Source organism: Jaculus jaculus, chromosome 10 (genome assembly GCF_020740685.1).
Source record: "Jaculus jaculus isolate mJacJac1 chromosome 10, mJacJac1.mat.Y.cur, whole genome shotgun sequence".
Classification (NCBI taxonomy): Eukaryota; Metazoa; Chordata; class Mammalia; order Rodentia; family Dipodidae; genus Jaculus; species Jaculus jaculus.
Window position 1 is genome coordinate 5120740 of NC_059111.1, and position 17259 is coordinate 5137998.

The window sequence follows — 17259 nt, forward strand, 5'->3', positions numbered from 1 at the left end:
GTAAGATGACTTGCAGGGGTTGGGCTAATTGTTTTGCAGCCTTTATTTGTTATTTATTTATTTAAAAAAAATTTTGGTTATTTATTTATTTATTTATTTATTTGAGAGCTACAGACACAGAGAGAAAGAGGGAGAGAGAGAGAGAATGGGCGCACCAGGGCTTCCAGCCACTGCAAACGAACTCCAGACGCGTGCGCCCCCTTGTGCATCTGGCTAACGTGGGTCCTGGGGAACTGAGCCTCGAACCGGGGTCCTTAGGCTTCACAGGCAAGCGCTTAACCACTAAGCCATCTCTCCAGCCCTGCAGCCTTTATTTGTAATAGTAAAAAGATTGGAAAGCAAAATGTCCATCCAGAAGAAAGTGAATTATGTCATCTCCAATCAAGAAAATCACAAAACAAACAAATAAAGAGCAAGTGAGTTACTCAAAGAGATAGAGGGAAAAAGTTCAGAGAGAGAGACTGGGTGATGGAACAGTGTGATGTTGATGGATTGGTACCATTTATATAAAATGGGAGAACATAAATGTATCAGGATCAATTTGTATGTGCACAAAAGTGACTTAAAGATAACCCAAGCCAAGTGTGGTGGCACACACCTTTAATCCCAGCCCTTGAGAGGCAGAGGTAGGAGGATCCCTGTGAGTTCGAGGCTACCCTGGGACTACATTGTGAATTCCAGGTCAGCCTGGGCTAGAATGAGACCCTACCTTGTGGGGGAAAAGAAAGGAAGGAAGGAAGGGAGGGAGGGAAGGAGAGGGAGGGAGGGAGGAATGGAGGAAGAAGAAAATTCAAAAAGTATTAGCTGTGAGGCAATTAACTAAGGGGTGATTCAGTGATAACCTGGTAGCTTTGACAAGAATGGACAGATATTTATTTCAGTTTGTTGCCTTTACACACTTATAAATGCATCATGTAAACTCCCTATTAAGTAATTTAAGAAAAGTAAGCTTCATATAATGTCAGCAAGATAAATCATTTGAGGGATTCAAAGGATACCCTTGTAATGAACAGTCCCAAAGATGAGTCCTTCCTTGAGTATATGACATACCTCCCACAGGAGTCAGCATCTCCGGGAAGAGGACAGGGAGGTCAGCCAGGCTTCATGGCTGAGCTGTCCATTACCTGCTGACCGAGGACCTGTAGCCTTCATCATGGGAAAGGGAATACATACACATACCCACCTCACCCATTTTCACTGGCACTTGGGAGGAGATTTGTGACAGTCATACCTTGCTATGGAAATCTACCCTGGCAGCCCCTGGTGGCCACTAATGACTGTCCTCAGAGCCAGAGGAGGATCAGCAGTATCAATGTAAACAAGACCCGCCCACAGCGTTCAGGCACCACCTCACCCTTGTTTGCTCCGCTAGACCGAGCTCAGAACCCAGCTCTCTTCCTGCAGCCTCCCCATTCTCCAGACCACCCCCAAACTACAGCCACATCGGGATCTGTCTATAACCGCCCACACACATGCCCTGACCAGAGCGTAGCCGTGAACAAGAGCGAGGCTCCCGGTCAGCATTCTCCCCCCTCCGCTGGGCACTTTCCATGCTGTTGGGTCAGGCTGTTTCCTGTGGCCCCTTTAGGTCACAGAGGGTCTGCTCAGAGCCTTCCTGACAACCCCTACCCCTGTTCCTACTGTTTCCCTGCCTATCTGTACTCAGCCCCTGTTAAGGTCGAGTTCAAGACTGGCCTCTGATGAAACTTTCTCAAGCTCATTAAACACACACCCAACAAAGGCAGCTGTTGTGGCCACAGGAAAGCCCTTGAGAACTGGGTGAGCCTGAAGTAGACTCCCGGCACGTGGGAAGGGCAAGATTCCCACCTGGCTCTCCTCCTAGCTGTACGCCTTCCCAGCCGTGTGGCTGTAAGCAGATCACTTACCCTTCCTGACTGTTTCTTCCCTGTCTCCTGCACAGTGCAGCTGCAAGCCTGTGTGGGTGAACATGAAAACACTGCCCAGAGCAAGTCATGCTTGCCTTTCTATTCTCGTGTGTGTGTGTGTGCGTGTGTGTGTGTGGATAAGAGGACACTTTTTTGAGTATGTCATTGCCTACCATCTCGTTTAAGGTTTGTTTGGTTTTTGTTTTGCAAGGTAGGGTCTCGCTCCAGCCCAGGCTGACCTGAAATACACCATGTAGTCTCAGGGCGGCCTTGAACTCACGGTGATCCTCCTACCTCTGCCTCCAGAGTGCTGGGATTAAAGGCGTGCGCCACCACGCCTGGCTGGCTTAAGGTGTAAGGCAGGGTCACTTGTTGGCTATTCATGTGTGTACGTGTGTGTGCACACTTGTGGGTGAGTGACGGCACACTTGTGTAGATAGGAGGACACGTTTATAGGTAAGTCCTTGCCTTCCATCTGGTTTAAGGTGTAAGGCAGGGTCACTTGTGGTATTTGTGTGTGTGTGTGTCATACATAGCACATGTGCGTAGACACTTCTTTGGGTATGCCCTCACCTTCCACCTGGTTTGTGACAGGGCACTTGTTGGTTGTTTACCACTCTATTCAGGCTAATTAATTGGTCCACAAGCTTTCCCAAAATTCTACTGTCTCCTCCTCTCATCTTGCCGTTGACATGCTGGGGTTCTAGAAGCCCACAACAGCTCCAGCTTTTTACATGGCGTCTGGGTTCTGAACTCAGGTGCTCATGGGCAAGGGCCTTATCCACTGAGCCATCTCCCCCGCCCCAGATAATACTGCTGCTGTTGTTGTAATCTCAGGATTTTACTGTAAATATTGTTCAAATGGATGTGGTTCTCAGAAAAATGTTTCTGCCTTGCTAAAGTTGCCATGGGCTGTGGGTTGGCTTTGAGTGACTGTCCTGTCCCTCTGTCTAGGTTTCCAGTGCTCAGAAGGACTATCTAGAGGGTCACATCCAAACCCAGTCAGCAGCCCTGGATAGCTTCAATGCCATGAACTCCACTTTGGCGTCAGACTCCATCGGCCTGCAGGTATTCCTCTGCTTCCCTTAGGTGGCACTATTCTGTGCAGGACAGGGGACTCCACCAGGATTGTGTCCTGCTCTCTGCAGAGAAGTCACGGAATGTCCCAGCGTCATTCATGGCCCTTGAAGTACAGATGGATCCAGGGAGACAGTGAAGGGAGTGGGAAGGAATACTTCCAAGCTCTTGTCTGGCACTCACTGCAGTGGGGTCGGACACCCGAGCTCAGAGTTGGAGACGTCGCCTGCGGCCCTAGACATCTGAGTGGTCTGTGCCCACACAACACATCAACTCCCCCCTCCATGTCCCTGGGGCTTCAGGAAGTCCCATCCAATCACAGAAAAGGCATATGTACCCAAAGACAATCTGAATTCTTTCTTGGAAAATAACTCCCACATACAGCACTTAATTCAGGAATTATTTTGTATTAGATAGAATCATGTGTTAATCTACCAGAGAAATGGAAAAACCTGGCATCCTACCTTTAGGAACACATACTGTCGACCCACTTCAAGGGAATGTTGGTCATTCTCTTGATCATTTTGATTTGCTCAGAGTTAACAACCGGGTGCCTTCCCTTCTCCATCTTCCAGTCAAGTTGCTCCTGTCCAGTTTGCAAGTCATCGGAGGGTGTTCAGATCAAAGCATTCCATTCTCCTGGAATAGCTTCTCTTGTTCTTCGTTTCTAAATGTACCAATGGTAGCTTCTGCCCTCCTCCATTTCCCTAATCACAGCTGAGGATGACAGCAAAGCCTGGCCCCTGTGGGGGTGGGGAGGGGCTGGGTGGGTCTTGTTTGGGTTTGTCTGGGAGTGCCCATTTCTGGTGGGGCCTCTGAGTCCCACGCTTTTCCTGGCTTGCTTTTGTGTATGCCAGTTTTCCCCTGGCCCCAGGCCAAACCCTCCTTTGGCTCTGGTTTATTCTGGAGCCTTTGTCTCCCCTTCCTCCTGTCATCAGGGGGCTTGCCAAAGAAGGCTCTCTTCCTTTCCCTCTTGATACCATTCCACTCCCAGAACACCAGGAAGGTCTTGGCCTCACCTGAGTCTGGACCTGAGTGGTGTCTGTATGATGTTTCTGGGTTCCCCCCCCCCCCCCCGACCCAACATAGTAATGCAGATTTTCCACCTAGCTGACACTAGGGATTTTCCTCTGTGGCTCGCCGAACAGGGTCAGTCCTAGACCAGAGAGTCAGGCTCTTAGTCTTGGGCAGCCAACAGAGCCTTGTAATGAGAAGATGAAGCCAGCAACTGGAGCTGAAGCGCCTTGGCTGCTTTTCTGTGTGAGAGCCGCGCGTGATCCACTGCCCATTCTTCTCGTGTGTGTTACGACTGGCAGAGAGGCCAGACTCTCGGCTTCAGTTGCATAGGACATCCGGGCTAGAGAGAACTGTGGGGGATGATCTCCAGCTCCTGAGCTTTGTAGATTAATTGAGGCCATCAGAGGTCCATGGCATGAACAAAGTGCCCAGCTCGTGGCAGAGTCACGTTTAGAAGAGTCCTGGTCTCCTGGTCTATGCTGTAAGGGTTTATTTTATTCTATGTTTTTATTTTTTGCATGTGTGTATATATGCATGTTTGTGTGCGTGTGGTTGCCCATGCATGAGTGGGGGTCAGAGGGCCACTTCAGGTGCTGTTTCTCAGTTATGCAATCCACCTCTTTGTATTAAATGTTTTTTTTTATTTATTTGTGAGGAGAGAGAAAGCCTTTACTGCTGCACGTGAACTTCAGACACATGTGCTACTTCATACATCAGACTTTACGAGCAGACTTGTCAAACAAGTGCCTTTGACCGACCGCTGAGTCATCTCAGCCCTGCAGTCCACTTCTTTTTGAGACACAGCCTGCCAGTGGCCTGACGCTCACCAGCTAGGCCAGATTAGCTGCTAGAAAGCTGTAGGTACCCTTCCATCTCTGCCTCCCAGTGCTGAGGTTGCAGACACACGCTGCCACATGGGGGCTGGAGTAAGCACTTTACCTCTTGAACTGTCTCCCCAGCCCCAGACTGCAAGGTTGTGTGTGTGTGTGTGTGTGTGTGTGTATAAAAGAATGCTGTCCACTGACTGCCTGAGGTTTTGGAGATGGGAGTTGGGTGAGAGGTCTTCTGAAGCCCCCGGCAGTTCACTCACCCTGTGATTCCGTGCTTGTCGGTGGCGTTGGTAGTCCTGTAGTAGCCGATTGCTCTCCCTGACAATTCCTAGAGGCTGAGGAGTGGGGCGCCTTCCCAGGCTGCTCGTCCATCAGAGAGGAGAGACCTGACGGACACTGTCCAGTACGAGGGTCCACACCCTCTCACTGGAAGCTGTAGGTGACTTGGGGCAGTGGTAGGAGGTGCCCACAACCTAGTGTCCAGTGCTGGAGATTCAGGGGCGTGCAGGAGCCAGTTTTGAAAAGGGAGGCCAACCAAGGAGAAACTGAGGGCATAAACAGCGGTAACGCCTCTCTCACCACTCTATCTATTTCGTTCTTATTTTTGCCCAAATAGAAAACCCTTGTGGATGTCACTTTGGAAAATAGCAACATTAAGGATCAGATCAGAAATCTGCAGCAGACCTATGAAGCGTCCATGGACAAGCTGAGGGAGAAGCAGAGGCAGCTGGAGGTGGCTCAGGTCGAAAACCAGCTGCTGAAGATGAAGGTATATACTGAGGGCGCTACTACCTTTCCCCCCTCCTCCCTTCTCATCGTTTTGTTTGCTTTTAGGTAGGGCCTCAGTCTAGCCCAGGCTGACCTAGAACTCACTCTGTGATCCAGGTTGGCCTTGAACTCACCATGATCCTCCTACCTCAGCCTCCCAAAGGCTGGGACTGAAGATGTGTGCCGCCACTCCCGGCTTTCCATTCCCTCTCTGCATTCTGTCTTCCACTGGACTTCCTCATCCTCTGTAGCCAATCCCCCCAGGGCACAGAGACTCCAAAGAGATGTCTGTCTTCATAGATGCTCGTTTAGATTGGGGGTGCCCCACAAACACCGCTGTTGGGCACTCCTTCCTTCCTTTCCTTGCTTCCTTCTAAGGATTCCTTGAATCCTTACAAGTCACCATGGCATTGTGGTTATGTGACTGGGAAGGATGATGGCATGCTGTATTAAGTGGGGTTCTTAGAGGAACGGGACAGATAGAATGCATATATATTATGAAGGGGAGTGATTAGAATGGCTTACAGCCTGGGAGGTCTAATAACGGCTGCCCGCAGGCTGGAGAGTGTGTCAGGACCTGGTAGCTGCTCAGTCCATGAGGCTGGATGCCTGCCTCGGCGGCACTAACTGAAGGCCTGGAGGAGTCGGAGCTGCCGGTCTTCAGTTCACACTGGAAGACCCAAGAAGCTGGCTTCCATGTCAGCCAAGGATGGCAGCCACAGGGTAGATGAACTCACCACCAGCAAGCGGTGCAAGCAGGCAGAGTTAAAAGGACCATTTGTTTTCTCCTGGAACTTCTTTATATATAGGCTACCACCAGAAGGGCTGGTCACTCTGGGGGACAGTCCTTCTCCCCCACTTAATCCTTCCTGGAAAAGCCTTCGTAGACCTCCCCAACAGGCATGTCTCATTTGATTCCTGATCAAATCTAATTGATACAGGAAATTAACCATCACACATGCCCTCTGGTTTGGGGACACACTCCACAAGCCTCGGAGATCCCTCTCACGTCACTGCTTAAGATGCACGGACTCAGGCCACTAGAGACACCCAGCTCAGAGTCCTCTCGTGGTCAGGATGGTCTCATGGACACATATGGGAAAATGCGCAGGTGGGGAAGAGACCAGTCCAGATTTTGTAATCTGAGTTTAACTAAGGTTTGACCTTGGAACTGGCCAGCACACCTAGTGGGGCTACTTAGAGAATTCACGTTTTCTCGAGATTCACTCTCGAGGCCTGGGCAGATGGCTCTGTGGATATACTGGTTGTGGTGCATCCATGAGACCCGAGTTCGCAGCTCCAGCACTAGAACGTATCTGTATTCCCAGAATGCCCACAGTGAGCTGGGAGGTGGCGACAGGCAAGTGCCACAGCGAACAGCAAAGGGGCCTTGCCTGAAACAAGGTGAAAGGCGAGAACCAACACCCGAAGTTCTCTCACCTTGGCCATGGAACACGTGTGCCCCCCCCCCCCATACATAGAAGAATGATTCTCTCCTGTGGAGCACCTTGGTCCGGCTAGTGTACAGTGGCACATCTTGTCCGTGCCCCGCTCACCCACCTTCCTCCCTGCCTGCCCTGTGAGTGCCCACTGTTTCCTACCACAGGACCGTGCAGGGCGGCCTTGCTGCCCGCGCACACGCACACGGCTGTGTCCCGAGGGCAAGCTGCCGCCCTTCAGCGAGTCTCTCCGTAGGTGGAATCGTCCCAGGAAGCGAATGCCGAGGTGATGAGAGAGATGACCAAGAAACTGTACAGCCAGTACGAGGAGCGGCTGCAGGAGGAGCAGAGGAAGCACAGCGCCGAGAAGGAGGCGCTCCTGGTGCGTGGGATGTATTTCTCTGCTTCAAATTCCCCCCCCCCCCCCCCCCCCCCCCCCCCGCTGGCTCCAGACACGTTGTTCTGGCTGGTGGGAGTTTTGCCAGCATGCAGGTAGATCCAGGGCTTGCCTGCAGCCACGCACTTCCTTACTCTGTTTGCTCCTCCTTATCTGAAATTTCTTGCTTCTCCATCCTGGCTTAAACCGCAGTCTTGAAATAGCAGTGACTTCGTGCCTGAAGTCTTTTATTCACCCATGTGGAGGAGTCCCCTGTCCTCTGCTGTGCTGTCTCTCCTAGGTGTATCCTGGGGAATCGAACCTGGGTCCTTTGGCTTGGCAGGCAAGCACCTTAACCACTAAGTTATCTGAGCAGTTCCACTGCGCCTGTGGTAGAAGTGGGCGGTAGGATTGACGTCTTCGCTCCACCAGGACAGCCTAAGTCATCGAAAGGAAGGACTCCAGTCTTAATGGGCCAAGTGACTGAATGAAGTTTGTGGGTGTATGTTTGTACGTGTTGGTGTGTGTGTGTGTGGAGAAGTGGTAGCGCATGTGCACGTGCATATTTGTATTTGTTGGTGCATGTGTGTGTGTGTACAGTGGATAGCATGTGTACGTCTACACATGTGCACAGTTGAGTGGAGTATCTTCATCAGTCACTTGCCACCTTACCTTCTGAGATAGGATCCCATGTGGAACCTGGAGTTTACCAATTTGCCTAGACGGTCTAGTTAGCAAGCCCCAGGGACCTTCCTGTCTCTGCCTTCTTGGCACTGGAATTACAGGTGGCATGTCCACACATGGCCTTTATGTGGGTGCTGAGGATCCACACTCAGGTCCTTGTGCTTATGCAGTGAGCACTTTAGCCATGGGGCCATCTCTCTAGTCCCTGAGTGAATGTTTTCCTTAGGAGTGAGTTGGTACATTGAAGTTTGGGAGAAAGATGAGGGAATTCTGCATTCCATTTCAGATCTAGCCCTAATTCCTTTCACACATACAGTGACACCCTGTCTATCTATTCAATGTTATTTAAACCTTCACAGGGTTTTCTTTTTTAAAAAATAATTTATTTGGGGCTGGAGAGATAACTTAGTGGTTAAGGTGCTTGCCTGCAAAGCCAAAGGACCCAGGTTCAATTCCCCAGGATCCACATAAGCCAGATGCACAAGGTGGTGCAAGGGTCTGGAGTTTCATTTGCGATGGCTGGAGGCCCTGGTGCACCCCTTTTCTCTCTCAAATAAATAAACAAAAATAAAATAAAATTTTATTTATTTGCTTGTGTGTTCACACATGTGTGCACACTCCAGGGTCCCTTGCTGCTGCACACAATCCCCACCCATCTTCACATGGGTGTCTGGGGAGTTGTACCCTGGCTGGCAGGCTGTTTAAGTAGGTGCTTTTAGCTGCTGAGCCATCGCCCCAGTCCCCACAGGGTCTTTCTAAACCTCCTGGACATAGCATTTCTTGGGGAAAGGAAGAGGGTAAGTAACCAAGCCTACTGAAAAGCCACATGGAGTGTCTTCGCTGCCTGAGGCCAGGGGGACCTGTGGTGGTTGAGCTCGTCCTGTGACGAGCACACAGGGCCATGGTGGTGATTTCCAAGGGATCATGAGCTCTCAGCAAGGCCAGAGCTGTTTGGATCTTGACCACTCTGTGCTCGTGCTGAGGACAGATTGTTTCTTCTGCAGGAAGAAACCAACAGTTTTCTGAAAGCGATTGAAGAGGCCAATAAGAAGATGGAGGCCGCCGAGATCAGCCTGGAGGAGAAGGACCAGAGGATTGGGGAGCTGGACAGACTCATTGAGCGCATGGAGAAGGTGACACATACAGCCCGGCCTGTGGCCTGCCTAGAGATGCAGAGGCCACGGGTTCCACTCAGTCCGCCCCCAGTTCACGATGAAACACGCAAACATCGTGTCAAACAAAATAGAAGGAAGCCTAACAAAGTACTGATTTTCCCCATGGCAACTGGTTTTGTTTGTTTGTTTGTTTGTTTGTTTGTTTGTTTGTTTGTTTGTTTTTTGTGGTGCTGGGGATTGAACTCATGGCCTTGTGCAGGTTAGGCAAGCTACATCCCCCGGCCTCCCATGGTAACTGTTTTGATACTTTTAAAAAAACCAATATATACTGAATTCTTTCCACAAATTAATATTGTAGCAGCTGTGCTGGAACTCCAGGCGTGTTGTTTGTTCCCCCTGTGGAGCAATCAGGCCTTTTGGATGCTGTCAGCACCGCCCCTGTTGTTTCTGGGGCAGGCTGACTTCTCCCTGACGCGCCTGGAGGAGCAGGGGAGGCAAACTTGTCTGTGTGCGGGTGTGCGGAACAGACTGAGTGGAGGTTGGGGCCTGGGGGGGGGGGTTGCCACTTAGCTGAGATCATCAAAAAGCCAGCCCAGAGAGGGGTGGGGGAGAGAAAACAAGAGAGTAAGAGAGAGAGAGACAGAGAAAGAGAGAGCTGGAAATGAGGCAGGAAGTAGAGAGAAGGAAATAAGAGGTAGGCAAAAGGACAGGGGAGGAACAGAAAAGGTGGTGACATTGAGCAGCTGACAGCCAAGTTCCGGGGAAACTTGGAGTTTAGGTGCAAAGCTGTGTTTAGTTTCTGGAACCGAGCTCTCTAGCTGCATATGAGGTTGCAGATAACGGTGACCCGCCATGACGGTGACGCTGGGGAACTTGCTGTGGCTGCTGTGAACCGCTAACCTCATGATGGAGCCTAGGGGTGACAGCTGAGCAAAGTCCTGTCTGGGCTTCCAGGAGGAAGTGAGGAGAGGCCTTCCTCCCTTCCCGCCCGGTGCTCACCACAGCCCCCAGTGAGTGGGTTCCACCCAGGGTGGGGACCGTACCACACTCCACACTGTGGAGCCTCCTGGCACGGTGGGCAACTCTTCAGCTAGTGTCCTTCGTTGAGAATGACAGTGTCACTCTGCTCCTGGGAAAACGGAAGCCCACCACTTACTGAAGAGCAGACCATCGTCCCACTTAGGGCTGACGTCAGTTTTGACTAGATGGAAATGGAGGAAGCGGAGATTGGGCAACAGGGGAACTTTCTAGAACCTGGGTTCCTCTAGAAGGCAGGAGACCCCTGGTTAGGTCACATGCTCACTCCAGGTGGTGGATTTTCATGTGTTTTACTGAAACCCGGTGCGTAGGGAGCAGTTCTCGGGTCATAGTACGGAAACAAGTTGGAAGAGCAATAGAGAAAGAAACCTGATATTCTCCTCTGGCATGTGGGCACATGGGGCACACGCATCTGCACACACATGTGTGTGTACTTTACATAAACATGCCACACACGTACAACCCACACCATACATACTACACACACACACATGCTAAAAAAAAAAAGCAACTTGAATGTGGTTGGATCTGGCTGTTTTATCTAATTAAATATGTCTGTAAACACACATGTATTTGGCTCCTTTGAACGTTGAAGTCTGGGTTAGTGGGTACGTAAAACACAGAGGGTGTTTGACAGGCACGGGCTCACCAGGTCTAAGTTTGCCATACGTCCTCTGTCACACTCCTGCGGGACTCACCAATGACAACATCTGTTGCAGGAACGACATCAGCTTCAACTCCAACTGTTAGAACATGAAACAGAGATGTCAGGCGAAGTCGCTGATTCTGACAAGGAAAGGTAAGATGCCGAGGGGGCGGGGCCGCGTTGGCGGGCTCGTGCGACCCTTGCGTTCCCATTAGTGCGCTCGGCGCTGAGCGCAGACACGTGTAGGTGAGGCATCAGGCTGATGGCGTCCAGTCCAGGGCAGAACCAGTTCCTTGAGAAGCTGACAGCCATATCTCACCGCCTGTGGCTGGGTGGGAGCCGCAGGACACATCCAAAGTTCAGCCTATCAACGTTCTCCATGACCTTGAACTCCACAGGAAGCACTTTGTTGATGAGAAAACTCATCAAGTGTGACTCATGCGGTTTGTCCTGGAAATTAATTTCAGCACGTATTTGTTTATTTCCAAGCCCCCCACATGGCCCTTTGGCTATGGGCATATAAAACCCTACACGGACATATGGGGGTCCTGCGTAGTCCCCTCTAGGAGCTACAAGGTACAGAGGCAGGTGTGGCTTTCCAGCAGAGGAGTGGCAAAAGCTGTGATGGCTTGAGCGCCTGGGACACGTTACTTAACCTCCCTGCCCCTGAGCTTCTCTACCTGGCTGTGCAGAACTTCTAGAGGAGGAAGGGGTGTGTTGGTTGGTAACAGTGCGCATCTGTCGGGTCACTTTGTGAAGGGACTTTTGGGCTTACTCCCTGCCACATAGTATGTGCTTTAAAAAAAAAAATCTGTTTTTCTTTCTCATTTGTAACTTCAGCGTTTTCAAGGTTTTTTAGTAGTCTCCACTAGTTTTTAAAAGATTTATTTATTTATATGAGAGAGAGAGAGAGAGACCAAGAAACAGGTGATGAGCACACCAGGGCCTTCTTCCACTGCAAATGAACTTCATATGCATGTGCCACATGTAACCGGCTTTACCTGGGTGCTTGGTAATTGAACCTGGGCATCAGCCTTTGCAAGCCAGCACCTTTGACCACTGAACCATCTGTCCAGCCCTAGTATTTTTTTTTTGTTGTTGTTGTTGTTTTGTTTTTTGAGGCAAGCCCAACAAACTTTTTAATTTTATTTTTTATGAGAAAGAATTGGTGTGCCAGGGCCTCCAACCACTATAGTTGAACTCCAGGCACATGTGTCACCTTGTGCACATGTGTGACATTGCATGCCTCTGTCACTGCATCTGGCTTATGTGGGGCCTGGAGGGTCAAATATGAGTTCTTAGGTTTCGCAGGCAATTATTTGCCTTAACTGCTAAGCCTTCTCTCCAGCCTGACCTGGTAGTTTTTACTGTAGTGCTGATGAGCAGGATCTGGCATTTCTGGGAGGTGCAAGTAGCAGACCTTCCTGACAGCGTGCCACTCTGGTGACCCAGAGAGCCAAAGAGTCATCTGCCATCTCCTTTGGTTTGTGTGCTGGTTAATATCAGTTGTCAACTAGATGGAATCTCAAAGCACCCAGGAAACAAACCTCTGGGCATATCTGTGAGGGGTTGTCCAGCTTAGATTAATTGAGGTGGGGCAGCCTAACCAAACTATGGGCCATACCATTCCTAGAGCCAGACTTCCTAGACAGAATAAACAGGAGAAAGCGAGCTGAGCATCAGCATTGATATCTCTCTGCTTCCTAACTGTGGACTGAAAGTGACCAGCAGCTTCTTGCTCCCGACACTACGCCTTCCGTGATACACTGTGTCCCCTCAAACCGTATGGTGAGATAAACCCTTCCTCCCTTAAGTAGCTGCTCGTCAGGTCCCAGCAACGAGAAAAGTAACTGAGACTGTTTGAGCCGAGCAAAGTCAGAATAATGTGTGCTGTTGTAACCCAAACTAGGAGATGTTTTGTGACATGGAGCACTCTGCTTTGGTGCGAAGAAGGTCTTTTAACATATTCCCTATTCACTCAAAATAGATGACACAATAGAACAGCTGTGGTCCCCCACACTTGCCTGGGCTCAGCCGTTTAACTTTGGAGATCTTGTTATGTTAATTCTTCTTTGGTCCCTCAAGATTATTGACTGGATGGTCCAGCCTTGTTTTAACCGCCAATCAGAGTCTGTCATATTTGTACGTGGAGGAAAAATTCCTTCATATCTCTGTCCCTGGAAAGCACTGTGTAGGGCCTTATGCAGGATAAAACTTGAGAATAAGAACCTGAGAGGCTTGTGTTTCTTCTGGCGTGGACAGCTCATTCCTCATCCATCCTTGGGAGACATGGTCGAAAAGAGAGGCTTAGGTATTGCTTGTGTGGCTGACAATGTTCCTAAGCAGCTGCGACTTCCTCCACTGCTGTGTCTGCTTTGAGTTAGGACTCAGAGCCCTGTCTTCTCTCTGCCAGGTATCAGCGGCTGGAGGAGGCGTCGGCCAGCCTCCGCGAGCGCATCAGACACCTGGATGACATGGTACATTGCCAGCAGAAGAAAGTCAAACAGATGGTTGAGGAGGTAAGCACTCGTCTAAGACCCTGAGCCCTGGATGCTCCCTGTTCTAGGGAAACGTCAGCCATGGGACCCCTTCATAAGTGGACTTGCCTAGGCTATGTCCTAGGATATCTCCACATGTTCCCTGAGGACTTGAAGGCTTTCCCCAGAGTAGAGCACTGGTCAGGTGTGGTTCATAAGGTACCCACTCTCCAAGGATAGTGGTGCCCCATGTGATCCCTTCAGCTCAGAGGAGGAAAGGGTGTGATGGCAGAAGCTGGCTTCCATGCAGGCCTCTGCGCTCCCCCCACACCCGCAGACCCTCCTGCCTGCTGCTCTGTCCTTTCTCCATGTCTGGGTGCGTCTCGCTTCTTCATTTTTTTTCTCTTTTCCACCATCCTCCTTCTCTCTAACTGTGTGGTGTGTAATATGGAAAGAAGCTATATGTGTATTTACTGGGGATAGTTAACTGTTCTACAGTTTCTAAATGAAGAAAGCAGGTAAGTCAAACATTATTTCTCTTACCTGGCTTGCTGTATCTGTCTTCCTTCCTTGTGGAGATGCTCAGGAGGAGGTAGTCTGTGCTGTGGTCCAAGCTAGTCACAAATTCACTGTAGGGTTTGCTTACTTAATCAAAAATTTCCAATAAAAAATCCAGTATTTTCTATAGAAAAAAGAACAGTGTGTATTAATCCTGTTATAAGAATTCTCTTGAGTCGCCACTGGTCATGATGGCTATGCCTTTTAATTCCAGCACTTGGGAGGCTGAGGTAGGAATGTCACTGTGAGTTCAAGGTCAGCTTGGGCTACAGAGTCAGTTCCGGGTCAGCCTGGGATAGAGTGAGACCTTGCCTAAAAAGAAAAAGAAAGAGCCGGGTGTAGTGGCGCACGCCTTTAATCCCAGCACTTGGGAGGCAGAGATGGGAGGATCGCTGTGAGTTTGAGGCCACCCTGAGACTATATAGTGAATTCCAGGTTAGCCTGGGCTAGCAAGAGACCCTACTTTGAAAAAAATTTTTTTAAAAAAGAATTCTCTTAGGTCTAATTCTCTATCTTACAAAAAAAGAAACAAAATGTGTCAATTTAAACGGTTGGCAATAGAAAACTAAAATCACGTTTTTGTTGTTACCTGAAAAAATATTTTTATTAATGAATCATTAAAGCTCTACTTATAATAAATGAGTTACACACATGGCAAACAGAATACTGAGCACAAATCTATTCTAGGAGTGCAGGAAGTGTTGAGCTATTCATGTGGTGGTCGGGCGAAGGGCAGAGAATGGTGAGGGTAGGGAGGGGCGCTTGTTTTATCAGGTATAGGATAAACATTCACATTAGATTAAATCTTGTCTCCAAATGAGAAGTCTAATCATTCTGTGCTGAGTCATGCATGTTTTGTGCCAGCTCACACACAAGTCTCTAGGGAACCAGGAACAGCAAGGCGCCAAGGAGGAGCCTCGGTGATGGGGGCGCTCCCACCCAGCTCTCACAGAGGTGGGCATCAGAGATGTGTTTCCCAAAGGAAAGTTGGTCACAGTTAACATCTCGGTGAACCCTGATGGTCAGAGCACACATTTCCTACTTCTTTTTCAAATTTTAAAGTTTATTTTTATTTGTTTGAAAGAGAGATCGGGAGAATGTGTGTTAGGGCCTCCAGCCACTGCCAACAAACTCCAGATGCATGCACCATCTTGTGCATCTACCTGGCTTATGTGGGCCCTGGAGAATTGAACCTGACTCCTTTGACTTTGCTGGCAAGTGCCTTAACCTCTAAGTCATCTCTCCAGCCCACATTTCCTACTTCTGAATTTCGCGCACTTTAAGTCTGGGGCAGAGGCGATACCTTCTTTTCCCCTTGTGACTCTCATCATGGGGCCTGCATTTCTCCCACCTCATCTTGGGGAGAGTGCTGTTCTCAGGTCTAATGTTAGAGGAGCATTGGGCAAACCTCCCACTGACTTTTAATGAAGAAATTAAAACCTTGTCTGTAATGTGGTACCCAAATCAGGAAAATCAGAGACTTTTTTAAAAGGAACTTTCAAAGAAGTTTTGAATTGTGTTTTTTAACCAGACAACTTCCAGAATATAATGAACATATGTGTTTAAGGAAGTGGGGAAAGCCCCCTCAACATGCACACACGAGTTGATGAGGCATTTGATTCCAGACCACCCTAGCGATACCAACGCTTGTAGGTGCCTGAGTCCCATACGCACAATATCTGTGTCTCATCTATATAATCCTCCTGTGTATTTAAATCATTTCTAGATTACAGTACCTAATGCAGTGCAGATACTTATTCTGTACTGCTTCTGGAACAACAGCAAAGTCTACACAGGTTCAGTACAGATAGATGTAAGTTTTAGTTTTCAAACACTTCCAGTCTGAAGGTCGTTAAGTTCATAGATGTGGACCCCATCTGACCCTGCACATGAGTGTATGCTTAAATCGGGACACATGTCAAGATGGCTATCCGTGCCTTGTTGCCTCCCATCTTCCACACATGCTTCTCAGGAGTCTGGAAGGCCCAGTCTTGGGAATAAAAGTCTGCTACCAGCGGCGGTAGCACCACCTAGCGACCACTTGGGTTTTAACACCGAGTAGAGATTTTTAAAAAGAAGGAAAAGAAAAGGTCTGTATTGGAATTTAAATGTTCTAAGTCAGGCAGTAAAAATTACTGTGCATTTCCAATACACGTGCTAAATTCTACGACAAAAGGATGTTTTCTAAAAATAGTCACTGAGGGGGAAAATGTCATCGAGGCAGGACGTGGAGGCGCACACCTGTAATCCCAGCACTTGGGAGGCAGCGGTAAGAGCGCCGTGAGTTCGAGTGACTCCTTAGTGAATTCCAGGTCAGCCTGGGCTAGAGGGAGACTCTACCGCGAAAACCCAAAAGCAAAAACACTGCAATTGTTGTAGGCATTTCTGAGAATGGCTTTTGAAGTCAGAAACATGGAAAGGGACGCTGCCAGCGAGCGCATTCAGAAGAGCAGGGCCTAGCCAGACGGGAGCTCTGGTAACTTGGGCATGGTTAGGTGAATGAGGAAGGCAGAAGGGAGGGGGTTTCTGCTCGGGCTGTGATGTGCTTTCATTGAGGAGAAGCTCAGCTTCGTTCAAAACATCGAAATCGTTCTAAGCTTGGCTGTGGGGGAAGGTGCTTGGCCTTCACCACAGGCAGGCTGTTTCAGTGGGAAGCAAAGCCGGAAGCTCTAGTGCTCCCCCTCGATCCTGTGTCCATGCTCTGAAAGGCCATATGGAAGAACTCTGGTGACTGGCAATTATGCTTTATAAAGAATTCTGCTTGCTATGCTGTCAGCATTGTTTCATTTATCCATTCATTTATTTATTTATGAGAGAGAGACGGAGAAAGAGGCAGACACAGGATGTTAGTATGGGTGCTCCAGGGCCTCCTGCCATTGCCAACGAACTCCAGATGCGTGCTCCACTTACTGCATCTGCCTTTACGTGGCTGCTGGGGAACTGAACCAGGGCTGTCAGGCCTTGCAAGCAAGTGCCTTTAACCACTGAGTCATCTCTCCAGCCCACCATTGTTATTTTCATAAGACGTGTGGACATTAAAATACAGCTCACATCAAAAGGAATAACAAAGAATTAAAAAAAATAAATAAATAAAAGAAAGAAAGAATTTATTCTGGAGCCAAACATGAGTGGCTGTGGCCCAAAAACCCAGATTCAGTTTACCCCAAATACCATGTCCCAATGTGGTAACAGTTTTCTTGAGATTTTTATAGTTATAGAATGAAAGTCATAAGCCAAGGTACTTTTCAGATATATTGACAGGAAAACACCAAGTAGGCGGGTGCAGTTGAACAGGGTCTCAGATGCTGTCTGGTGACATTCCTAGCTTGAAGCTAAAAGTCTGTGAAC

At 49.1% G+C, this 17259-nt stretch overlaps 1 protein-coding gene across 1 annotated transcript in view; it reads left to right on the forward strand.

Moving 5' to 3' along the window:
* LOC101595853 (myocardial zonula adherens protein) overlaps positions 1–17259 on the forward strand; it is a 102514-nt gene that overhangs the window by 38459 nt on the left and 46796 nt on the right. Inside the window, exons 5-10 of the mRNA XM_004662499.2 lie at positions 2841–2954; positions 5427–5579; positions 7274–7399; positions 9082–9210; positions 10950–11029; positions 13290–13395. Of these exons, the coding sequence (XP_004662556.2) occupies positions 2841–2954; positions 5427–5579; positions 7274–7399; positions 9082–9210; positions 10950–11029; positions 13290–13395 (708 nt within the window). The remainder of the gene's footprint in view (positions 1–2840; positions 2955–5426; positions 5580–7273; positions 7400–9081; positions 9211–10949; positions 11030–13289; positions 13396–17259) is intronic.